Consider the following 25,524-nt stretch of genomic DNA (forward strand, 5'->3'; position numbering starts at 1 on the left):
CACAGACAGATGAAAGTTGCGGCCACAAGGAGTTACCAGTGCCGAAATCTATAAGCATTTAAAGGCGAAAAGGCAAATATCATCGAGATGAGGTCCTGAACAGTGAAAAACAAACGTGCAACAATTTCGCAAGGAAAAACCTATAATGGAAATCGAGAACAGATTCTGGCATTCTGCCTAGTGGTTAATGGGCCTGAGTTTTCACAATGGCATCATGGGCTGTAGGCCCACTCCATGGCTACCCCCACAAAGCCTACTGCACACTCTTCTTCTGCCACCCTCAACAACATCACTGAATGAAGGTGAGCTTAGCAAGAGCCCAGGATGAAATCGCTCCTAGGCCCACTATTCGTGGTATGCAGCCTAACGACGGCCCACGAGTTGGACCTCGTAGCCCAGATCGCACAACGACTTGAAAAGCTCGATGTGCGCCGCCGCGCTGGGCTGAATGCGTTGGCTGGCCTCTTGAGGACTCCGTTACCGAGGCAAATTTCTCGACGACGAGCGGGGGCGAATACACGGGCACGACTTGGCCCCAACGACCGGGGTATGCGAGCGAGAGCCTTGGCGCTTGCCGGCTTGGCCGGAGCTCGACGAGGTGGCCACGAACGCGGCCCTGCGGTGAACCGTTGGAGGGAGAGCTAGCGCGGCGTCGTAGCCGGCGCGCACCGCATTTCTCCGACCACCGGCGCGGGCGCGTCCATGCCCGTCTCCTTATGACCTTGTGCATGCTGCTGTTGTCGTGTTCCATTTTCAAACAGGAGGATGCCGCGGCAAAGCTGCACTAGTTAGGGCTGCAGCTAGTACTGGCTACTCCAGAGAGTCCAGATTGCAAAGTGCAAAGCATTGCTCCTTTTCTTTTCCGCTTTACTGCCCGCGTTCAAAATGACCAGATCGCACCAGGACAAATGGAGTGGAGTTTTCCCTAAAAAAAATGAAGTGGGGCGGCACGGTTGCCTGACAAATCAGCACGATTTGCGACAGAGAGGAAAGATGTTAAAAAGTTAAAACCACGCACAACATTAATTAAGGTGTTGCTACATGTTACATGAGATAACATTCTGTTTAATTAACAAGTTGCTCTAGGTGAAATCTCCGTGCGGCACGTGTCAGCGCGAAATGAAACATCGACACCAGACGAACAATGAAACCACGACCACGCATGGACCATGGCCACGAAAAGCCTATAAAAGGCCCTTCCGCTCCATTGAGGTCTACCCATCTCTTGCATAGAGCCAAGGAGTCAGTTTGAGTCTGCAAGCAGAGCAGAGTAGTAGTGTGGGTCTCATGCTAAGATGAGCGCCACCATCGTCGGTGCTGCACGCAAGATGGAGGGTCACCAGGCGAAGGAGGAGAAGGACGCCGCAGTTAGTTTCTCGGATCACCTCTGCCTTCTTCCTTCCTCGGCTTCTTGTTCTTCAATCATCTATTATATTATTAAAGTAATGTTAAAAGAAGCCACCACGTTCGTCGAGAGGGTCTAAAAATTCCCACGTTAATCTTAAAAAAAGAAAGATTTGCACCGTTGGATTTTATAAGGATCTAACGGTTCAATATAACTCAAGAGTCCATATTAAATACGATTAAAAATAGCTAATTTCGGATTTAAAATATTAAGAAAAATTAGGACATGACAAATAATTCTTGCCGAATTTGATTAGTAAATAGCTTAATTTGAAATTTAAAAATAAGGAAATTAGGACTTAACCAAAGATACTAAATAGGCAAATTTGAAATTATAAAATTATAAAAAAATAGCATTAGCACTCGATAAAAATGATATTAGCCGAATAGCTAAATTAAATATTTAAAATATAAAAAATTGGCATCGAATATGACTAATAAATAGAAAAATGCAAGAATTAGAATACAAAAAATTATTGTTGATGTGTATAGTTATTAAGAAGCATATTAAGAAGGAAAATAGCTAAATAAATAGTATAGGTCAAATGCAATAATAAATACCCAAATTTGAGTTTCATGCCAAATAAAGTTAATAAATACTCCAATTTAATGGAGATCTACATAGTATTTGTGTATAGGATTTACACCATTCGATTTAATGAAGATCTAGCCATCTAAATTGGCAGAGTCCATGTCTAATTTAGTGAAGATGCAATATTCTAAACTACCCAAAAGTGTTTGTATCCAACTAAAGTTAAATATAGAGGTCGCATGACATAAAAACTCATGTTACCATCTATGTCTTGCATTAACCCTCTTTAAAGATACAAAAAAAATGACAGCAGCATAAGCGTGACAGCGCGACCATAGTTGTATTGTGTTTGTACTATAGAAAGAGATAATTGCTTTCAAAAATCTTCGGAACGCCCTGCACTACGGCGCCACCATAGTCTTAGCCCTAGATTCCAAATCACAACTTTTCGAGTCTCAAGAACGTCCTGCAGTACATACAGATGCATGAAGCACACTAGATTCTACTCAAAATCATTGCTGAACTCAATCAATCCATTTCTTCTAGAGCAACCAAACATCAAGATAGGGATGAAAAAAATAATGACAATGCGTAGAGTTTCAGATATTGCAATCTATTGCAAGACCATCAGCACCTTTATGATTGTCAGTGTGGGCCAATGAATATGCATGCCAATCAATGTGAGAGAAATATCCACCGAAGAATCAATGCTTTCTCCAAACAAGGATTATCATCATAAATGTTGCATATTCCTGAAAAACTTTAGTTATACAAACTAATCTGATGGTGGTCAACGAAGATTCATGATTATGTGGGCATACAAATAGTTCCATACAAGTAATAATCGCTGGGATGAAGAGTAAAGCATTGGGAAAAATCAGAGACTTAGTCGTGTGAGGAATCAAATAGCATAAATAATTCTTAACTTTGTTATCCCTGTCTAATCTTCTATAAATACATGAAAAAACACTAGGCACGGAACACAAATGTGATTTATACCTCTAAAAAAGTATAGAGAAAGAGAATAGAAAAGGATAAAGAAGCAACAACGTTGAATGGGTAAGGAAACTAGAAAAAGGAGAATAGAAAAGGCAGGCAGGCATAAATGTTGCATATTGCTGAAGACCTTCAGTTATACAAACTAATCTGATGGTGGTCAACAAAGATTCACGATTCTGTGGGCATATAAATACAGATATGTACAATATGCATCCATATTCAAGGTGACCCAAAATTAAATTCAGTCCTCAAATTAAGATTTTGCAGGTTAAAAGTACTAAAATATGCAACTATAATGTATAACAAAGCAACATAAAAATAGAATCTGTTCCACTAAAAGATCCCAAAGTTAGATATATACCATCGTGATCTACATGTCATTGACTCATGTGAGCCCCACATGTCAATGATCTAAAATTTAATGATTGATATGAATTCCTATGCATAGAAAGTTGCAGATAGTATTCAACAAGACCAAACGAGAGATAAATAAATTACCAAATACATCTCTTCTGCCAATGTAAAAAAATTTTAAAATAAAAAAAAAAAAAAATAGCTACCCGCGCTATTAGCGCGGGCCACCTTCTAGTTGCCACTAACTTCCCTGTTTCTCTCTGCTACGAGTTTCCCCACTCAGGAGAAGAAGCTCCTCAGCGCAGTGAGGAACTACAGCATCTTCCTCTACGTCGTCTTCGTGTTCTCCACGCTCGCGCTGAGGGTGGCGGCGAAGGCCGCGCCGGCCGCCGTCGCCTCCGCCCAGTGCTTCCTCGCCGGCGGCTACGGCCTCACCGTCACCGTCGCCTCCTTCGCCGCGGCGACGCTGCTCCTGCAGGCCCTGCTCGCGCGCGTCCTCAGGCCCTCCACGAGTGCGCGGCTGACCCCTCTTGCCGCGTGGTCCCTCGCCGCCGTCACTTGGTGCTGCATCACGTCCATCTTCCACAACTGCCTCACCTTCGGCGACGAGAACCTGGGCGGCTACGGCGAGTGGGCGGCCGCCGCCGGCGCCTCCGTCGCGAACCTCGCCATGTCCGCACGCACCGTCAGGGTGAGTCGCGTGCGATCCGTTCACTCCTCAGACTTGGGCTTCATCGATTTTCTTGTGTGCTGCTGCCACTAACACTGCACAACATGGTGTCATTTTCTTATTTCCAGCGTCACCTCGCTTGAGGAGGAAGAGGAGGAGGATGCTTCGCCGGGAGAACAGGGCACTTGCAGAGGGGGCATGCCTGCAGGCTGCAGTATCTTCGTTTAACTATCATGTTTTTCTCTTTTCGTAGTGTTAGAAGCTGGCGAGCTGCTAGGTCGCAGAAGTGGCCCTGTCAATGGCCGTGTGGTGCCTTTGCCTGTCTACTGTGACAGTGTGGTAGGGATTTTCTTTGCATGGTTGGAACCTGAGTCTGTTCTCGATTACTGGGATGCTGTAGGGATTTTCGTAATGTTGGAGAAAAACTTGTGATGGGAGAACAAGGCGTCCTGATTATCTGTGTCTGGTCTCTTGTTATTTGGAATGCATCGATCGCGTTCTTGCATTGCAGGCCTGCTATTCTGAGATGATCCTGCTCGTTGCCATTCTTTTTCGTTCTTCCTTCTGCTTCTCTCTGTCCCCCCACCTGATGCGTTGGGTGAGCCACGCTACAGGAAAGGACACCGCTGCAAGGCTGCAACTGCAAGCATGGCCCGGGGACCGGGGCCTAGCTAGTACTCCTACTTGCTACTCCAGAGTTCAGACTGCAGCCAACTTTTTCTTTCATCTTTAACTGCCTGAGAAACCTGTGCCATTGGCCCATTGGCTCAAAGTTGCTCGAGGTGCAATATCCGTGCGCCACGTGTCCTTGCAACAGCGCAAAACAAACCATCGCCGCAGACGATTAGCCAAACAACGACTACAGTTTTTGTTTCATGGAATCAGGAGGGCTAGGCTATCGTCCTCATCTCGCGCTGCATCCGTCTCTTCTTCTTCAGACTAGTAAGTTGGCCCGTGCTAACGCCACGGATAAAATAAACAAACATATTTAAGTGTAGCATCACGTAATTCTACTCAGAGAGAATTCATATAGAGCTGTGATAAGATCAGGAGCCCGAGCAAATAGCTTGCATCTCTTCTCTTACAAATCCATCTATACAATTCCACACATTGACTGTGTTTTAGTTTAGATGTGAATGAGATATGTTGATAAATTAACTGGAACTAACATCACATGCATGGAAGAAATATGCATTTTCACCAAATCTGCATTTTATTCTACTTTAGTAGTTGAAAGCTACAAAAACAGCAACTGAAATTCCTAAAATCTCGTATCCGCCGCCCATGAACTTCAAACACACCAAGAGCACCATTGACTAATGCAAAAGCAAAACTTTCACATTTTTCATCAGAATTTTCTGCACCAGCCACCTCTGCAAACAAGAATAGATTCTGTCATCTAACATTATAGAGTTCAGAATTTCTCTTCAATAAGACAGTTTCAAAAAAAAAAAGGATTAAGGCAATCTATTCTGTTTATATAATTTTGCTAGTTGAAAACTGCACTTGATGATCGCTCCTTGGAGGTTGACGACTGCTTTGATGATGCATTTTGACCTGGCCGAGGTGCAGCTGGCAGTGTCCATTCTAACACTGTAAAAGGAAGCGCCAAGGACCTAAGCAACAATTGTCGTAAAGTCCACTGACCGAACGCCTTCACTATGCCCACTGACCAACCATGGTTCAGTGCCAGTTTTATCCCATAATCTTCCTTTGTGAGCCCACCAGTTTCATCCTGATAAAGAGTTTAAACTGACCTGGTAAGTTCTATGTATTTTTTACACGTAGCTCTAACGTTAACAATAACTACTTAATACATATCTCATCAGTATTCCCCATCTAAGGGTACACGCCTCTCACTGCAAAACATTGCCTTGCCTGAAAGTGATTCAAAAATGGTCAAACAAAAGTATGCAGATCCTGCTTCATGGTGAAGAAAAATACTATGTAAGTGGTTTCATATTAACGCCACTTTGATGGATCAGACCCTTCACGCGGGAAGATAATTGCTAAAACTGGCATTATCAGCCTGTACTTAGAAGCTAACCTGCACAACAATAAGCATGAAATAATTCGATTGCTTCATATGATGTGAACTTATCTAGAGAGGTGCTGATCTCAGAGTAAATATAGGGCACCTAACAACTCTCCCTGAACACAACAATTGCAGCAGCTTTTACTTTAATCGCAGAACCAACCTAAGAAAAGCAAACAATGGTTCATCACTAATATTCTAGATTAGAAAACCTCTATTTGTACCCAATGAAAGATACGGAGTAGTATTTACCGCTGCTGATGCCACAGATTCCTCATGGGGCATCGGGTGACCAACATGCCACATTACTTTCTTGAATTTAAGTGGCTGGTTATACACAGTCTAGTCTAGAAGATTTAGAACTGATTAGACAAATAATTTGGATGGTTCTACTAAAGTTTATTCTTATAAATAGGTAGAGACATACTTCTGCACATATTCTGCCCACAGTACTCACCGCATCAACAGGATAGAGCCCTCATCGTGTCTCTGCGCTGAGCAAAATACCATCAGTTCTGGAATTTGAACAACGTGAAAAATAAGCAAGGCATTCATTAAGTGGCCAAAATGTAGTAAATGTTAACTGATCATATAGCACATCATTTCAACATCAGTGGCCAAAATAGAATATCTAGAATGCTAGGATTTTAACAAAATAGTGGCCAAAATATATCATATTCTAATAAAGTGAAAAGCTAGGATTAAGACATGATTGTATATCAAATTAAAAGATTTGGATGAGATCATAGAAGCTCTCAAGCTCAAGATGTTCTGAATACACTATCACAAACAATGAAACCTGACAGGGAAGGGAACTCTAATAATACCTTTAGTGATGATGGCCGCAGCTAAAATCTTAAAGACACAGATTATGAATTCATAATTTTTGCTATCCTCGGCTTCTTCATGACCATGTTATTTTATGCACTGATAAATTGGTTCCCTACCAGATTGCCAAAACAATGTCAGGTTCTTAGTGCCCTAATAAATAAAACTAAATTGTACATAAATAAGTTGCATGACGATATAGGTCATTGAAGTAGGGCATCTGACCTCGAATTTATTGGCAAATAATCTGGTCATGTAATCTATTTTTTTTATCAGTCCTTTATTTGAGTTCGTTTACTTCTGTGAATTAAAATTCACCTGACACGCAACAAGTATTGGCCATCAGCAATTATCAATAGAACATGGTAATGGCCACCACTTTGCTCCCCAATGGTCATAGCCATCTCAATAATTGGTGCTAATGTGTGTAAACTACATCCATGGAAGGAGAATTTCGCTGATAATGGAAAATAAATCATTAGCATCGCTAAGCGAGGCATTGCACTGAACTATTGCATTAAGCAATAAAACAAACAAATAGTCCATAAGACCATAAGCGCTAACTTGTCCACTCATTGCTCTTTGTGAAACCAATGCCGACAATAAGATTCAACGATTCAAGCCCAGCTTGAGCTAGGGCATCAGTCTGAATTTGACCTGTGTGCATGACCCATTTAACCCGCCATCACAATCTGAATTTGCGCTGCATCAAATCGGCTGATCCACGACAGAGCATTTTAATCTCCTTTGACATTTCAATTCATTGTAGATTGAGGAACTGCAGAGGAGGAGAAATCAATCATGGTCTCCAAACTTGGGTGCAAGATGGGAAAATGCTTGGACTTCCGACATCTAGACAAGGCCTCAGCGAGCCAGCAGTGAGTTCAAATCGATCTGATTCACCGCAGTTCAAATCGATCCGAGTTCAAATCGTAGTTACATACCTAAATGCTCACGCTCGGCACGAGCCCCCGCAGGAGCATTTTGTCGAACGCCTACTCGATGGCGTCCAACGATCTCGTACGCTTCGGCGGCCATCCCCTCCCGTAGGAGCGCGACGCTGCGGTCTCGCGGGCCCCCAGGGCGCGGCTAACTGGCGGGTCGCCGTCGGGCCCCTAGGGCGCGGCCGCCGGGCGGGCAGCCGCCGGTGCCCTCGGGCAAGGCCTCGGGACGGTTCGCCGCCGGTCCCCTGGGCGCGGCCACGGGGCGGGCCGCCGCCGGCGCCCTCGAGCGCGTCCTCGGGGCGGTTCGCCGCCGGCCCCCTGGGCGCGGCCTCGGGGCGGGCAGCCGCCGGTGCCCTCGGGCGCGGCCTCGGGGCGGTTCGCCGCCGGCCCCTGGGCGCGGCCTCGGGGCGGGGCGCAACCGGCACCTGGGGCGCGGCCGCCGGGTGGACCGCTTCCGATAGCACGGGCGCCGGATCTTGGGGAGAGAAAAGAGAGAAGAGAGGGGAGAAAAAATGCTACCTGTTGGACAGATCGGCGGGAGGCGGACGCGCGCCTATGCGCGAGCGGGGCAACGGGCTGAAGGGGTGGGATGATCCCACGCAGATCAGCGTTGGATGGGATGAGCCACTCATCAGGAGTGTATCAGCCATTGATTTTGAATGAGTTGCTTTCCTGTGTACAGTTTGTTGGGTGCAACTCAGGTTTTGGATCTCAGCGGCGGACACAAATGTGGGTGGCCCAAGCCAAATTTAATGGGTGCTTTAGGGGATTGATTGATGATTGATTGATCGATGGCGACAACGAAGTACTGCAGTAGTGGATGAAAACAGAAGGAAATGGGCGGGGAAACCGCTCAACTATTTCCGTTTTCGTTTTTATTACGGGAAACATGAACGAGAGTGGAATAGTCGGGTACGAGAGCGAAAACGAGATATTACGGTTACGGAAAACAGGCGGGAACCGGAAAATCTACCAGAATGCATTATTATTTAATCATCATTCACTTTTTATGAATATAACACTAGACACTCATTTACACAAATTATTTTTCAAAAATATGATCAATGTTTATTGTTTCTTACGTGAAGCACATATATTAATGTTGATGAACATGTATTGATGTTGAAGAATATGAGAGGATATATGGTGTGTCTATTATTTTTTCCGGATTTTATAAATACGGGACAGGATGGTCCTGGCTAAAAACGGAATCCCGCAAATTCAGGCGGGATACATTCTTTCCCGCTTCTCATCTCATTTTCGTATTTTTCCGTAAATACGAAAGCGGACAGGATAAATATAGAAATATGGACAGAACGGGACGAGATTTTTTTCGTCTGTTTTCATCCATGGTACTCTAGTCTAGGTAAGGCGGCCGCTTATTTCATATCTGCCGGCGATTTCGACGCTATTATCTGCGCCATCAGTACATGGTTTTGCCGCGTTGGAGACTTGGAGCCGGAGCTGCGGACGGTGCGCGTTTGGCACCGAGCTCCCAGCCTGCCGCCGGCGCCGGCGAGGATGCAGTCATGCTGGGCTCAATAGCCTTTTTTTTTCTTGGGCTAATAGCTATGGAATACGGACGGTGAATGGGCCACGTTGATCGCTTGGTCCGTGTGGCGGACCCAATAACCATGGATTCGGCTCTATCCACCTGCTGGGCTGAAGCCTCTACATCACGCATCTACAAGGGCCGCAAAGTGACTACTGCCCCATTTAGCCTTAACGTGCAGTAGTGGCAGTAGCGCAATTCACCTCCAGCAACGGCGCCGCCCCTGCTGAGTGCTGAACAACTCTTTCTCGTTTGCACATCAACAATGGCCGTAGTGACTAGTGAGTGGATATGCACTCATGCACTGCAGCACGGGACCTAGGAAACGAAGAAAAGGTGGTGCAGTGGCACATGAGCTAGGGTCCCTCGTGACTGCCTGTGGCTGGGCATGCCGACCAATACACCTGTGACTGAGACCTGTTCCTGTTCGTCCGCTAGCGCTAGGGCCACAGGCGCAGCGTGCGTTTTGGCGTTCATGGCCGTCCCAGTCCATCAAGAATTCCTGTAGCTCACACCGGGCTTCGAGACAGGTGGTGGTGCATTGAAACCGCGTGCGTACACGGTGGCCCGTGGCCTCGGAACCTTCGTTTTCACAGCGCGGTTATAATAAATCGGGCCCATCCAGGACTCGTGTGCGCTGTGCCATCCTCCTCGCCACTTCACTCTCTCTAGTGTCTAGTGTAGCTTTGCAGTGGTGGTTGGTTGGTTCTGTGTCTTGAGCCGTGCTGAAGATCTCGACGAGCAAAGGGGAGAAGAGATGAAGGGGATCCCTGTGGCTCTCCTGCTCCTCGCCCTGGTCGCCGCCTCCTCGCTCCATGATCTCGCCGCGGTTGCAGGTAATTGAACAACACGTCGTCCCGGGCGTCTTGCTTCGTTCGTTTCCGCTTGCATGATTCCGCAGAGCTTGCAGCGAGGAGCGAGCAAAGTTGCAGGACGATCGAGATCGGCGTCGGTGTATCCCCCTTAACCTGTGTAACCTTGTGGGCGCAAACAGCTCCGGCGCCGCCCCGGACGGTGTGTGCGACGGCAAGTGCCGGAGCCGGTGCTCGCTGAAGAAGGCCGGGCGGTGCATGGGGCTCTGCATGATGTGCTGCGGCAAGTGCGGTAGCTGCGTGCCGTCGGGACCCTACGCCAGCAAGGACGAGTGCCCCTGCTATAGGGACATGAAGTCGCCCAAGAGCCAGCGCCCCAAGTGCCCCTAGGAACTTAGGAAGGAGCTCCCCTCACCGCCGTCGATCTGTGGTTCTGTTCGTGTATCCAGAGAAGTAGTGTGCTGCAATAAACAATGCTAGATCTGTAGTGCTGTATGTCCTGTGAGATCTGAGGTCCCAGAGATCCCAAGCACAATCTATCTCTTCTGTTCCCCGCGAAATTGCCTGTCACAGATCGATGTCCAGGATCGCCTGCCCGTGGGGCACCGTTTGGTCCCCGCGCTTGGCGGCGATCCGCGGAGGGCACCGGCAGCACAACCGCGGGAGCATGGGGGAAACTACGGGCCGGCCGTGCGGATGGCACCGGGCCAATCGTTCACGTGGGGTGGACCGTGCTGGACGGGACGTGTTCGTAGTTTGTGTGACACGCCCAGGTTATTTGCGAACTAAACAATGGAGCGAGCGGTCGCCAAGGATTCCGCACCGCCGGTGTTGGCTGCTCCCTCCCGTACGGCCCCGAGCCGCAGCGCGGCGCCATTCGCCACCTCCGCCTCCCCTAGCCGCCGCTGCGGGGTTCCTGCTCGTCCTTCCCTCCTCGAGGATCCAAACCCTAACAAAGGGGCGCGATCGATGGGGAACGGAAGTGGGCGGCCTCTGGGCCATCGCCTCGTCGCCGTGGCGCAGCTGTAGAACCGCAGGGACTACGCGTTGCGCCTCCGCATGGTGCTGTGGCTGCGGTGCGGCTGGAGGACCACGGCGACGGGCCGTGACGACTCCCCCGCCTTGCCGTGACGTCTCCACTGGTACGGTTTGCCGTTCTGGAACCCGATGTTTGTTTGGTGCTAGAATTATTGTCCTCAAACTATGGTGGTGATTTCGTTGCGGGCTTATGTCGATAGGGCCGGATGTTTGGCTCCGAATTGAGTTAATTTGTTGTCTACGACGTGATTTGTGTATCCTGCTGTTGCACTTGGCAGCTAAATCGGATGTGTGATCTTAGGTTCAAATTAGTCAGGACCGCATCAGGGTTTCTGTTAGGTGGTATGCTTGGCACACTCACCTGCCTTATGATTATACTTGTATATTAGCCTTGAAATATACGTAGAATATATGGATAATGAAGGGTAAATGGAGAAGTGAAACAAATCTCGGAATTCTGACTATTAAACTGGAAGGAAAAGACACTTTGAAATGTTTTAAGCCAAAAATTGAACCTGGGATGGATGAATGAACCCTTCCAAAAGCCCAACCCAGTGTGCTGAGCAACGACCACCTGTTTTATGCCGGTTTATACTGATATATGCTCCGTTTCAGATGTTTGGGCCTTTATTGTAACTTCTGTGTGGCTGAATAATATCTGAAAGAAATTGAGGTTTGCTAGTTAGATTGTCTTATATAGTAGATTTTTCAATTGAAGTTGGTATTCTAGGTGCTAAATTTGTCCATTTATAACTTCTTTCCTTGGTTTTAGGAGATATACTTGGACCAAGACTTCCTGTTGTGTGATTCAAATGTTTGGTCAGCACATTTAGATGGAGCATTTTCTTTGCTTTCATAATTACTGCAGCTCTCCAATGTATTATACTTCTGTAAGATTAACTAAAAAAAGTTTGGCCTTAAATTGCTAATGGTGAATTGTAAGAAACCATTTATTCACTAGTAGTATTTTTGCTTGTGGTTAATTGTTGGAAGGTATCATGTAGGCAATTCTATTTCAAAATTGCTCTCACATGCCATGTTTACATTCTTATTTACCTCTACTGCGATGTGCAAAGTGTGTTTAAGAACGTTCATGAATGTTGCTATTGATTTTGGTTGGCAGATTGCATATGCATAGTCTCATTGTAAACTACATGATAAGGTATATTTCGTTTTATGGAAACTTCCATGTAAGATGCACCCAAATAACACTTCTGGTCTCCTCATTTCCCCTTTTGTTTCCCTTCTTTTTTGTTTCCACTTCTGTTATGGCTCATTAAGTTACTGCTTACCACGCACCTACCATGTTGTTCTTTCATCAGTACATTCTTATCTGCTATGGGATGCCAACTTCTTAATAAAAGGGGTGATAGAGGAATCTTATTGGGTGTTTTATGGTTAAGACTATCCTGCCTAGTTTAAGGATTGAAGCTTTTGTGTTGTTCAAAAGATAGTCGACCTTTGCTTAACTAGATAAATTTTTGGGAACTCAAGGAAAGTCGATGGCTGGTAATTTTTCATGTCCATCCAATACTGCAATATTTTATTGGCTGATGATATAATTTTTTCTGGTCCATGAGCACACTGATGGTGATATCCTGTTTGACTCTCATTTACGTGGTAGGTCAATTTAGGTGGTGCATGCGTATGGTGGGGGGTTGTGTTCTGATCTGACTCCTGGCAAATGGTAGCTTGAATCAGTACAACAACATAGCCTTTTTTCTCAAGCAAGTTGGGGTAGGCTAGAGATGAAATCCGAAAGAAATAAGTTCAAGGTTCAGGCACATTGATAGCTAGTCTCCAAGCGCTCCTATCCAAAGCTTGAATCAGTAGTAATTGAATTTAAATGATATGGGCAGCAAGAGGAAAGAGCAGTGGCATAGTCACTTGAATTGGTACTTTTGATCTAATCTCTTCTTGCCACAAATTGACTAGAAGATTACAGATCTGGAATGTTTCTTTCTAATAACACTTGATAAACAGCTACTAACTAACTAGGTACCAACGCTCCATTTTCTGATTCCTGTTGTTCTGGGACGGGACGAATTGGGTTGCCTTATGATCTGTTACTTTAGATTTTTGGTATGTTCAACACTTCAAATGACTTAGTTTGGAGTCCTTGATTACTTTGCATTTCATGATGCATTTTGATTTGCTCTTGGTGCCTAAGTTCTTACAATGAGTAGCTAGGAGATTCTCTGGTTTCTATAGAAGTTCATGGATATGGCTGATAAGGTGGCAACCATAGCATAATCCTTGGATACTCTTGCTGGTATCCCTAGGATCATCATTGGCCATCATTACATGTCGCACCTCGAATTTAAAGCATGGCATGTCATGGATGGTAAACAACAAATCCAACAAGCTTAAGATACCGAGTGCTGACTCGCATCTTAATCTCTAATGAATGGTTGCAATGGATGGTGTGCCATCCTTTTAGGATGTACACAGTGAAGACTCGCCAGCTCAAGCATATTTTTTTTTTGAAAGCACTTAGATGCTTATACCATAGGATTTGTTCATTGTGATAACAAACATGAGGGCAGATATGTATGTCTTAGTGCCTCATCTTTCAGTTTTTTTATTGTTAAGGATAGTGGTTCACCAAGACACGAACTAAAGCTCTCTTTACCCAGTTTTTGATCTATTGCCCTCCTCTAACATACTGTTTGACCCTCCTTTGCATAGTTGTTATCCTATTATGAATTTCTTGCTGAAAGATTCAGCAATGTTCTGGCTTTATATATTTAGTCACTAAAGGGCTTGATAAAACAAGTTACAACGGTTGCAGGACAAGGCTTTATGAGTGATAGCAGGGGGTGTGAGGTGAGAGAGTCTTGATCATTTGTCACACCCACTGCGCTTCACTTTCTGAACTAATAACAAGCTCAACAGCTTTTTTCAGCATAAAGGTTATAGGACAATACCACAAGGGTGAAAACATCTTGAACCGCTGTTTTTAAAAAAAATGATTTTTTTGGAATTTTCACCTATGATAATATAGAATGGGGAGGGGGGGGTACTCAGCGCTTGCCTTTTCTTTCTCTTCTTGCCCGTTAATACATTTATCTGCAAAAACTACCTTTTGTTTCATGGTATTTTTCATCTTAGAGAAGGCAACAGAAAATCATCATGAGGATTGAATTTTTGTGGAGGGAAAAGGGTTCAGATTGTGGTAGTTGAGTTGAATGTCCTCCTTTGATACAAACCTACGAGTTCCCAGGTATTCTGAATTCTTTACTCTGTGACAATGTGGAAGAACCACTTTTAGCATAGCTACTTGGATGGGGTTACTCTGATCCACATATAGCTATGGTTGATCTGTGCACATTCCCTTTGTTCTGAACCGTGGGTTTTTAGGAAAAGAAATCATCTTTGCTCCTCTAGCAGCATTGAAAAAACATTAGTTATGATATCAGTATTATGCAACATTGGCTTTGATTGAATCTGTACTAGGTTGGAAATGCTGTGCCTCCATTATGATATCAGTATTGCACATTATTCATTATATTATGAAGTGCCTCCATAGCACATTGCCATGATATTCTAAGTTTTAATAGCACATATTCACTGAAGTTTTTTTCATCCCTAGTTCATTGAAGTTCTAAGATTCCGCCATCAGTAAATATGGATTCCCTGCTATTCTGAATTTCTAATAGCCCTCTACAATCTCAAATCAGTGCTTAATTAATCAATAATGTTGAGAACTTGAGATACAAGTTTGTTCTGGTGGCCAATAACATAACTTTCCCTCTTGCATGTTTTGTTGTAATTTGATTTGCTCCATTCTATGTCTTTAACTCTGTTTTCCTCTCTGGATTTGCAGGAACCTAATGGTGGAGTTGAAAGAAGTGGTCGTTGGTGGTTCTTTGTTTTCACTGTCATATGCAAGGTTGGGTACTATTTGGTTACCTCATTTATTTCAGCATGTAATCTTTTGTGTAATGGGCCTTTCTATTTGTTCTGGTTGCATGAGGTGTTTTTTTTTTGCATGCTAGATTTAGGAGTCATTACACTTCAACTTAGTTTCATTTTTTCTTAGGAGGATGAGTTTGATTAGTTAGTACGAGGTCAAAAGTGAGTGTCGCTTCTGATGTACATGAACCGGTAACTGTGATGCGTACAGGTAAGGCTTCTAATAAGTCGGTTATAACTTTCGTGCTAGTTTTTTTTAACCCAGCACTTCGCCTATAGCGGTTTCGTACTAGGCTTCTAATACAACCTGTCTATCAAAGCCCAATTCGTCAGACCAACAAGGACTAGAACCTGTCCGAGTTTTGAGCCTACAGAGGTAGAGGTAGACGTAACGTAAGCCGAGGGACGAGTTAAAAACAAAAAAACATAAGCCGAGAGAAGAAAAAAAAACTTACAATTGGCATAAACACAGCCCACGAAGCCCATTTAGGCCAGGCTATTGGGCCATAGATGGGCTAAACAGGGCCTAGTTTTGGCCCTTTAATGCTAAAATTTGTTCGAATGGGCTCCGTTTGGCCCATTAATGCTTTTATGGGCTTCATGTATTCAAAAGCACTATCTGGACCTCCTGAAAGCCCATCAAAGTCTAACCATGTAATCTTCAGAAGGGCCGACGTGGGCCTAGTATGGTCATTGGAATATTAATGGGCTCCATGCGGCCTAAGAAAGCACTAACAGGCTATATCAAACAGTCGTGAGCCTTTGTTAGTTCAACATGAACCAGGGCATCGACGATCTGACGTCTGCACGCACATCTAACATGAACCAGCTAAGGTTTATCGACACATTACATCGGTACCATACATGGTATGATAAACCTCTAAATAGCGGTAATGTGTCGGTTGCGGTGTGTGAGCAAATCGAAGAGGAGCTGGGCGGCATGATGGCACAGAGACTGAGACCATAACGCGTCCTACGCCCGCTGCGACGTCACGGACGAGGCCCAGATCGCGGCCGCGGTGGACCTCGCCGTGGCGCGCGACCTCGCGGACTTCGACCGCGTCATGTCCGCCAACGCGCGGTCGGCGGTGGCCTGCCTCAAGCACGCCGCGCGCGTCATGGTCCCCCGGGGCAGCGGCTGCGTCCTCTGCACGGGGAGCACCACGGGTATGCTCGGCGGCGTCGCGGCGCTGCCCTACAGCCTGTCCAAGGCCACGGTCATGAGCGTGGTGCGCATGGCGGCGGACGAGCTGGCGCGCTCGGGCGTTCGCGTGAACGCCATCTCCCCGCACGCCATCGCGACACCGCTGCTGGTCCGATCGCTCGCCAGGCAGCACCCTGGCGTCCCCGACGAGCAGCTGAAGCGGCTGGTGGAGACGGGCATGAGCGAGCTCCGCGGCGCGGTGCTGGAGCTGGAGGACGTGGCGAGGGCGGCCGTGTACCTGGCGTCCGACGAGGCCAAGTTCGTGACCGGGCACAACCTCGTCATCGACGGCGGGTTCACGGTCGGGAAGCGGATCGGCGTGCCGGCGGCGAGATGAGACGCCGGCTAACCCTTCTGATGGGATAAGTCAATGTCATCCGTGTATCGGTGAATGGACAAGCTGGTTGGTTCTATGCGAACGGATGTACCTATCAATGCTGTCGCTATCATTAGCCTGGGAGTTCAAAACAAAAACTGGCTACATACCATCAAACAAGTCAACAATTCACTAGACATAGTCGAGACTTGGAGATGATCAATGGATATTTTAGTTGAACAATGGATGAAATTGACTTGTTCCTTGTTGAATGGAGAATCGCCTGTAGCTGATGCATTTGACTAGCATCTCTTGCGTCAGTTAAAATCTTGAAAAGAATTGCACGTCACAACTTTCAAACCCATTCCCAGTTGCAATTGAAGAATGAAAATAAGCCGAGACTAAAGGAAACCAATGCCAATTTGCATGCCCCAGAAAATTCAGTTATCAGAGCACACTCGTATCAATGAAACAGCCATGGTCTCCACACTACCAAAAGAAACCGAAGAGGTTACAGTACAATTAATAGAGATGTGCAAAATGACACGCAAAAACTAGAAAGTTCCTAATAAATCATGTCGACCTCAAACTACCTGCAAGTACATGGGGACAGATTTTTGATCGGCTCTGCACTTAAGCAGGCAGAAGCGAATGCGAACGAGATGATTTGCCTTGACAGATGACGGACATCATTCTCAACCACCAGAGCTACACGAAACGAAATGAGCACCAGCCACATCTCTGGCATGCTTTTTACTCCTGCCAAACCTTATCCTAGCAAGGCTGGGCACCAGATCCTTTCCCAAAAAGGCAAATCGGGTTCATTTGCCAAACCTACGAGGGTCAGCAACCTGGGGTGGCATCGATTTTCTTCCTAACTAGCAGATCAAGAATAGCCAATGGAACCAAAAAAATAATGCACCGAATCTTTGAAGAAGCCAGATACCCTCAGCACTTATCAAATAGATATTACATTGTTCCGTTCCACGGGTGTGCTTGTCCCTTCTCTACCCTACTTAATCTACATTACATGAACAAAACCTTCTTCTACCATAAGCACAAGAGGAAGCTCTTGATCTGAATCACTACAGTTTATGAACAACACCTTGAATCGAGAAGTCATGTAATCATATTGTGCTTCTTCTGTAAGCTTGTAGCTTGTGTTACATACAAAGAGGGCTACTCCAGCAGCAGATGCGTGCCGCTGTGATATGTAACCCCACACGACGGTATCTCTACCAAAGAATTGTCTATATGTTGCTCCGCCAAACAGCTTTGGATCATAGCGGCTGGAGTTCTTGCTCAGGAGCCACTGAGTCAACAGGTCTGTAGGCAGTTTGACCACTAAATTTCTTTCTCCAAACAAGTACTACTAAGAAGGCTGACAAAGTGAACAGAACAACTAATAAAATCCCAAGCAGTATGGAGACTACATGTTCTTGAAACCATGACCTGCACCAAAACAAATCGGAAGTTAAATGTAACTTCTAGCTTTTCAAAAAAAAATGTAAGTTCTTACTGAAATCCAATTCAAGCGAATAAGATGGATAGCTGCAGCAGAATTTACTTAAAGAGAACTATCGATTTACACACTACCATGAAGTTACCTCAACGAACATTTCTTTTGGTGCTGCAGAGGGAAGGGGTGTAAATATAACAGAACATGAGAAATACTGAGACAATGGTGTGCTTCTTTGTGGACTTTTAATCTTTTCAAAGCATATGTATAGCTGATTCTAGATCAGGGGAAACTGTGTTTTTTTCTCTAAAAGATATAACACTTTCCTCCATTTTCTGGAGGAAGAGATGCCCCAAACAGAAAATATAGATGCTATCAGACATGATGCGAACACTGCAACTTATAATAGACACTTCCTCACCTTCTGGTTAAAGGTTGCACATTCCACTCGAGCAACTGATAACTGCCAAGATTTTCAGGCAATTGAACATGATGCTGAGTTAACCGGTAGATGATACCCTGGCATAAATCAACACAACAAATTAATCCGTGAAAAAAAAGTGATGCTGAAGTAGTTCTAGTAGGTTCGAGTGGATGCTACCATTGCTGTTGTGTTAGACATAGCATTATCAGGTCCTGCTGGGAAAATACCCCATCTGATCAGAGTAGAGTTTCCTTGGCTTGTAACATTCATAACTCGAACCTGTCAAATTAAAGATCAACTTCAGCCAAATCACCATGAAACAATCTCCAAACAGCTACGGCATTGGCACAAACTGAAGTAGATGAAATTATGATACCAAGACATTCACCCTTGACAGAAAAAGAACTGCGCGCATAACTAGCACAACCAAATAGTCACATACTATACTTCATCCTTACCTGACGGGAGTCAATTTCCAATTCTTTAGCTATCAGCTCGGACAGCTCATGGAGATGAGGTTTCAGATTTGGGTAAGTAACATTAATGGACATATCAATGGTTATGAGACCAACATCAAATTCTGCAAGTGGAAGATAAAAAGGTATGATAAATCATGTCAATCAGTGCAGTAAGGAAAAATAATGGGTATTGGGACAGTCCATCGCTCCTATCTAAAAAAATGATATTGATTTCAAATACGTAATGTACAATAGAAACAAAGCAAACTATTATTGCAAAAAAAGTGCAACTACAAATCTCAGAAAAAAATGCTTAGCTTTAGCTCGCAATAATCAGCCTGGTTATTAACAAAATTGCTAGGCATATGAAATGAGACTTAGAACTAGATTATTAAGCAAGAAAGCAAAGAGTGATGAGTGTGCCAAGCCAAAGATCTAATTAGATAAACAAAATTGAGAAACATGGATAGAGTCCTGGTTCGAAGAACCTTTCAGAGAGGCCAATTGATTGTCTGCTTCATTTCATACAAAAACTAAAGCCCTATCAAGCTCATATTCAGAAGCACGAAACAGCTGGCAACAAAGCAGCCAAAAGGAAAATTACATCACCTAATACTTACAATTGCACTAATATTCATTTTTTGTTATCCATCATATGATACACATGATTGAATAGGAAATATAAAATAATTAGGCACAAACCTGGTAAACCACTAGGGGCAGGAGCAGGTGACATATCAGCTTGTGAACCTGTATCACTTGAAGGTGCTGGTGAAGAAGCACCGCCGATATGGAGCCTCTCCCACAATTCCGAACAGTTAGTTTTCCAAAAGCCAATCTTTTCATTGTGACGGTCATAGGTCACAAGTGTATTACGAACTATGATACCTGCCATTAAGCTCACTACTTTAGCTACTTACAATTGCCAAGTATCCAAATGCATACAAATAATGTGATGTTGTCATGATCCTGTAATTTCCATAGATTATTTTACTATGGCATTTGAATGAATCAAGAATTCAAGATCTTTATCATTTTAGACAGTAGTCATATCAAGGGGTAATATACAATACATCAATAAACAAACAGCTAAATTAAAATGTATTATGCACGCAACCAAAAGAAACTTTAGAGCTTTTCTTTGCCATTATGGAAGAAGAAACTAAAGTTTTATGCCCTACACTGTTTTAGTTTTCAACGTGCAGCTTCCATTACAGAGAAAGTCACATCTGTAGGCTCAAGTTTTGCCTGACAACTCCATAAACATATGGCTCCAAGTTATCTACAATTCTGAACTAATGTCCTGCTTATTTCCTTTTAACAAAAATATTTGTTTACGCTTTTCATAATGAAGACTAAGCTTGTTCATCTATGCTGGTCCGGTTTTGTGCTAAAACAATCATGCTTTTGTAAGTGCAATGTACACTACTGGATTGAATGATGGCCCAGAGCTACTTCTCTGAAAAAATTAGCAAATATTCGGGATAGGGTCGGGGTGGCACCAATTGAAGAGAAACTTACCCAACATCGGTTGAGATGGTTTGGACGTGTCCAACGGAGGGCTCCTAAGGCGCCGGTGTGTAGTGGGGTTCTAAAGCGGGTCGATAATGTAAAGAGGAGTAGAGGTAGACCTAAACTGACTTGGGACAAGTCAGTTAAGAGAGACCTTAAGAAGTGGAATATCTCTAAAGAGATAGCTTTGGATAGGAGCGCTTGGAGACTAGCTATCAACGTGCCTGAACCGTGACCTTTGTTTCTTTTGGGTTCCATCTCTAACCTACCCCAACTTTGTGGACAATGAAACACAAACATCAGATTTTATCATTTTAATTAATCACTCATCTCATGAAAGTTTGAATAGATCAAGTAAATAGTAAACACAAATAGCTCAGATATAAGGGGAGTATTCTAAACATTTCTTCCCAAGCCATATTTAGTTTTCTAATGAAGTTTCCAGCAAATGAAAGTGTATAAGCAGGTCAGAGTACAGCTGTTCATAGATTCACTCAGCCTATGCTACTAATACTTTTTATGTGAGATAAGATTAGAAAGTGCTGTATAAGGATGGCAGACAATATTCGGGTGTAATGCTACAGAACAAATATAGTAAGCTTGTGCACTTTATAAGTCAATACACATAAAGGTCTAAAAATTTTTCAGTACACATGAAAAGTATAAAAAAAAGTCAATGCACATAAAAAGAGAGAGCCCAGACTGTATGAGAAAAGACATTATGAAGTTGTAGAATAGATAAACACTCGAGATGGCGAATATGCCAGCACATGTTAAGAGAAGTAAAGCAAATGGCAGTAATAAGAAATGTTACAAGATCATAACACAAATTGCTTAACACTCTATGAAAGTTGAGTGTCTAACCTCCTAGTAGTGTTGTTGGATCTTTCCCATTTTGGAATACACCCAAACAATAGGCCCCATCAACTTTGGAGTGCTTCATTTCAGAAATGAAGGGAACATGAGTAGAAAGCATAGACAGGCAAATTAAATAAAATCTATCTCAATTCATTTAGATAGATCTAACATCTAAGTAATTTCTCATACCCGAAATAAATAATTTTCTGGTGTAAGTGAGAGCTTCTGTCCATTTCCAAATACCATGTCAACAGCTGGAAATACCTCATGTAGTTGTGAGACGTTCCTGGAAGTAAGACAATAAATATATAAGTTATGCACAAACAATATGGAGAGTGTTATAAGAACATTGAGAATGAGAAACAAATTCATGATAATGATGTGAAAGTCACCTTCCAGCACCTGCAAAGCAGATATCCTTGTAATTTGGATCAGGGCCACGGATTTTCTTGAGAGAATGGACTTTGCTAGTCACCTATTAATTGAGCACATAAAATCATTCAGCATAGTTTATATCAGCATAACCACCACCAGTTCATTTTAAGTAAAATACACCAGCGGTCCTTGAACTTGTCCTGCAGTGTTCTCTAGGACCCTAAACTCTTAAATTGCAGATCTGGGTCCTTGAAACTTGTTATGCATATCATTTAAGGTCCAAATAAATATAATCAGTGAACATGCAATCCAGAACCAACTGATGGTGGACCACGCAAGCAAGTATATGTAGATTATTGAGATTTGGGCCTCCAGTGGCACAATTAAGAGATTTGGACCTCAAGTGGCACAAATAACAAGTTCAATGGCTCAGATTTGCATTCCAAGACTTAAGGGACTTAGATGACACAAGGCAAGTTTGAGGACTGGTACATGTTTCTCTTTTTAGAAGAATAAAGTAGGATGAAACAAAATCATTTATCTTTCATGCAATGCCATGCGAAAACAAACAAAACAAAATATATGCAGGTGAAGCAGTAACCTTGTAGGTCGTAATCCAGAAGCACATTTATAAAGCAACAAGCAAGAGAATAAAGAGGGCAAAAGGTGCACTGGTTAGTTAATAGACGTTAAAAAGCCGATGGTGCTTAAGTAGTAGTAGAATTTTATCTAGGGAAGTATACACTTATTTAGGAGTCAAGAGTCACAAAGTTCATTTATGCAGGGTAGAAAAGTTAAAATGATGACAAGTGTTATTTTAGTCCACAAAAACTACTGTTCACTTATGAAGCTAGACATGACCTATCTTTTTTACATGGTAAATTGCAAAGCACAATCACAAGCAATAGATTCCACATGTAGGGGACCACATGAAGGAAAAATGACTAGAAAAGAACAAAGATCCAACAAAATCAATTCAGGAAACAAATGGAGGTGGATGGCAAATATCTTACAGCATCTTTAAAAGACACAAAAGCTTGCTCTGGCAAATAAGCATATGTGGTTCCACTATCCAAAACAGTCCCGTGTTTGCTGTCAAAGACCCTTGGGTCTACCCGCAATGCCTTTCCACCAACATGTATTTCCCTTAACTCAATGTTGTAATACGGGCTGTCGTCATTTAGAGATAAGCAAGTAAAAATACATCCCACGAAAGGAAAATTATCTGCTGCCGTATACAAAACTATATATTACCTGCGGACAGGGTCCGAACGTGAGAAAACCATGTCAGAAGGAGAAGGCATTCCACCAAGGACCATAGCACCACCACCAACATCCATTCCACCATAGCACAAAGAGAACGAATCACTTATAACACCCTTATCAACAAGCTGATCCATTATGCTAAGTTGACCACGACCCAGCCCCATTATACCATCAGCATGCTGGCTGAACAAATCTCCAGTTTCAGAATTTTCACAGCCAAAAACAGCACGCTGTGGCTTAAGTTCACTCTCTCTACCAAAAGACACAATGTCCTCACCAAGAACCCCACTGCTGGAGCTCATTTCAGCATACTGCCTCTCGTAAGTGCACTGATTTTTGTCATTGTCACAAGTACAGTCGACATTGCATTTTACTGGTGAATATGTACTGGAGAGATCAGGTTGAAATCTTGGATCCTACATCAACCAAACTTCAGATTATCTTACCGTAGATGAATTAATCTCTACGCAATTAAAAATATACAAACAAGGAGACTAGATAATAACAGCAATCTCCAAGATAAATAGCTGGAGCAACTCAAGGGCTACCGCACTTTAGGGAGCTAGCATACTTAGCAATGCACGGCAGCACCCTCGAAAGTGCATAAAAATTTTGATAAAAAAATATGAATAGATTGATGTCATCATTAACGATCATGCTCAAATTTTGCATGATGGTAGATGATGACATGATCTATCCACTCATAATTCTTATTGACTTTTGATGCACCTTTAGGGCCGCTACCGTGTGTTGGTAGCACGCTAGCACCAAGGCTCGGGGTATTACAAGCCATCAATGCAATTACAAAGTTGCATCAAGAAGATTTCGGGAAGCTACAAAAGAAAAATCTATCATCTAAGTACTAGCAATATTGATAAAGGAAAGTCCAATTTGTTCAAGGATAAGAATGTAGTGCCCTCAGGTTTCACTTACGATAATATATCGTGCTGAAATGACACACAAATGTAAGGCCCCGGACCAATGTACTGGCTTGCCAACATTATTACATAGTGGGCAAGTCAAGTATATTTAGTAGTCAGTTTATATTATCGTTTTTCTTTCAAAAATATATGATAATTGACATGATATCAAACATCAATGGGAGGTTTCTAAGATACTCTACAATATAAAACTATATCTCATGGCTAACAATGAAGAAGACGGTGCAAAAGAAGTCTGAACATGTACTAGAAAATATGATGTAAGATATTTTCCTTTGTGCAGTGATGCATTAATTCTATGTATTTGATAATGATATGATCTGCCTACCCCAACTTGCTTGGGAAAAAAGGCTATGTTGTTGTTGTTGTTGTTGTTTTATATGATCTCTCAAATTTTGAAATGGTGAAGCAAGTTAATGGATCTACTAAGTACTAACACAAAGGTATGACAAAACCAAACACTTGTTGGCAATATACACAGGACCCACTTGACATGGAGCGAAAGATAAGCAATTGGCTGACAATTGTTAATGATAAAAGCAAGGCCAATGGCTGGCAATTCAATGCTATAAGTTGCTACCAAGATTGACGTGGTGCATGTCGGGACGTGTGGAACATAGATTATGCATTTCAGGAATTGACCATTAAGAAAAGCATATAAAGTCTAGCCTGCAGGTTGAAGCCACACCCTCAGTCCATACTACTACAATTTATCAACAACCCATGACTAAATGGGAACTCCCTAGTTTACCTATATATCGATGTTCATCAAGTAAAACTAGAGTTCCTATATATCGATGTTCATCAAGTAGCCTCACAAACCCATCTAATTCACATAATCATGAATTAGATAAGTTCACTAGTTCAGCTTCACAAGTTGGTTTCACAAATACATGTGTGCTACCATCCTAATCAATAATAACATCACATGCAGCTCCAAGCTAATAGCTGAGCAGAAAGCAAAAGAATCCAGCCCCACCTGGTGATTGCCGCACTGCTCGCAGGAGGCGCAGGGCACGTACGTGACGGTGCTCCCGGAGTCAACGATCAGCGCGAACTCCTGCGGGGGCGTCCCGATATACAGCCTCGTCGTGTAGTACCTGAACCAGAACGACAGCACGCACCGAGCTCCGCGCCTCAGATCCAACATAGCATCCAAAGAATTGGGCGAAACCAAGAGCATTAAAAAAACCGAGCTGTACCGACCCGTTGGTGAGGAGATCGTCGTGGAGGCGCATGCGCGCGTTGGGGTGCGCCCCTTCGCCTAGCCCGCGCCGCAACGAGCCGGCGAGCCGGTTAGCGTTGGGGTAGGAGCGCGTGAGCGGGAGGAACAGCGGTGGCCCCGGCGCGGGCCGACCGGGGGATCCGGCGGCGGCCGCGGACGCGGCGGCCAGGAGGAGGACGGCGGCGAGGACCTGGAGCGAGCCGGGCCGAGGCCGGCCGCGACTCGCCATGGAGCGGCCTCGTCGCGCGGGGAATGGGGAGGAGAGCTGGAGAGGGGAGGGTGGGGGAGGTCGTCGCGCCGAGGGGGCCGAGGCCGGGTCCAGGCGACGACTTGTTAGAAGAAGAGGGAGGGTGGAGGGGCAATCCGGTAAATGCACGGCGCCTTCCCGGGGCCGCCCCGATCG

General features: G+C 44.1%; 3 protein-coding genes, 1 long non-coding RNA gene and 1 pseudogene across 11 annotated transcripts; 3 read left to right on the forward strand and 2 right to left on the reverse strand.

Moving 5' to 3' along the window:
- Positions 1 to 1,234: 1,234 nt before the first annotated feature.
- On the forward strand, positions 1,235 to 4,397 carry LOC120658627. The gene is made up of 3 exons (XM_039936900.1): positions 1,235 to 1,367; positions 3,573 to 3,980; positions 4,088 to 4,397. The coding sequence occupies exons 1-3, from the start codon at positions 1,296 to 1,298 to the stop codon at positions 4,100 to 4,102; spliced, it is 495 nt and encodes a 164-aa protein (XP_039792834.1). The 5' UTR covers positions 1,235 to 1,295; the 3' UTR covers positions 4,103 to 4,397.
- A 603-nt stretch (positions 4,398 to 5,000) lies between these two features.
- Positions 5,001 to 8,285, reverse strand: LOC120658647. Of its 8 annotated transcripts, none has more exons than XR_005668774.1 (6): positions 7,767 to 8,285; positions 7,480 to 7,600; positions 6,822 to 7,140; positions 6,422 to 6,509; positions 6,247 to 6,341; positions 5,001 to 6,157 (listed from the first exon to the last, which is right to left on the reverse strand). It is a non-coding gene; the product is annotated as an uncharacterized LOC120658647 (long non-coding RNA). The 8 variants fall into 8 exon arrangements; XR_005668770.1 differs by having other exon boundaries at positions 6,822 to 6,937; positions 7,048 to 7,600; positions 7,767 to 8,282; XR_005668772.1 differs by having other exon boundaries at positions 5,001 to 5,837; positions 6,007 to 6,157; positions 6,822 to 7,600; positions 7,767 to 8,281.
- A 1,641-nt stretch (positions 8,286 to 9,926) lies between these two features.
- On the forward strand, positions 9,927 to 15,325 carry LOC120658641 (peamaclein-like). Its single transcript, XM_039936912.1, has 3 exons — positions 9,927 to 10,154; positions 10,309 to 11,272; positions 14,995 to 15,325. Exons 1-2 carry the CDS (start codon positions 10,076 to 10,078, stop codon positions 10,518 to 10,520), a joined length of 291 nt encoding a protein of 96 aa, XP_039792846.1. The 5' UTR covers positions 9,927 to 10,075; the 3' UTR covers positions 10,521 to 11,272; positions 14,995 to 15,325.
- Positions 15,326 to 15,858: 533 nt separating this feature from the next.
- On the forward strand, positions 15,859 to 16,870 carry LOC120662911 (annotated as a pseudogene).
- Positions 16,871 to 17,529: 659 nt separating this feature from the next.
- Positions 17,530 to 25,502, reverse strand: LOC120658528 (aspartic proteinase CDR1-like). The gene is made up of 12 exons (XM_039936785.1): positions 25,103 to 25,502; positions 24,876 to 24,996; positions 22,944 to 23,371; positions 22,703 to 22,859; positions 21,707 to 21,789; positions 21,504 to 21,600; positions 21,321 to 21,393; positions 19,647 to 19,832; positions 18,945 to 19,066; positions 18,664 to 18,765; positions 18,484 to 18,581; positions 17,530 to 18,055 (listed from the first exon to the last, which is right to left on the reverse strand). Exons 1-12 carry the CDS (start codon positions 25,348 to 25,350, stop codon positions 17,884 to 17,886), a joined length of 1,887 nt encoding a protein of 628 aa, XP_039792719.1. The 5' UTR covers positions 25,351 to 25,502; the 3' UTR covers positions 17,530 to 17,883.
- Positions 25,503 to 25,524: the final 22 nt, after the last annotated feature.

The sequence above is a fragment of the Panicum virgatum genome, chromosome 2N, assembly GCF_016808335.1.
Source record: "Panicum virgatum strain AP13 chromosome 2N, P.virgatum_v5, whole genome shotgun sequence".
NCBI classification, from domain to species: Eukaryota; Viridiplantae; Streptophyta; class Magnoliopsida; order Poales; family Poaceae; genus Panicum; species Panicum virgatum.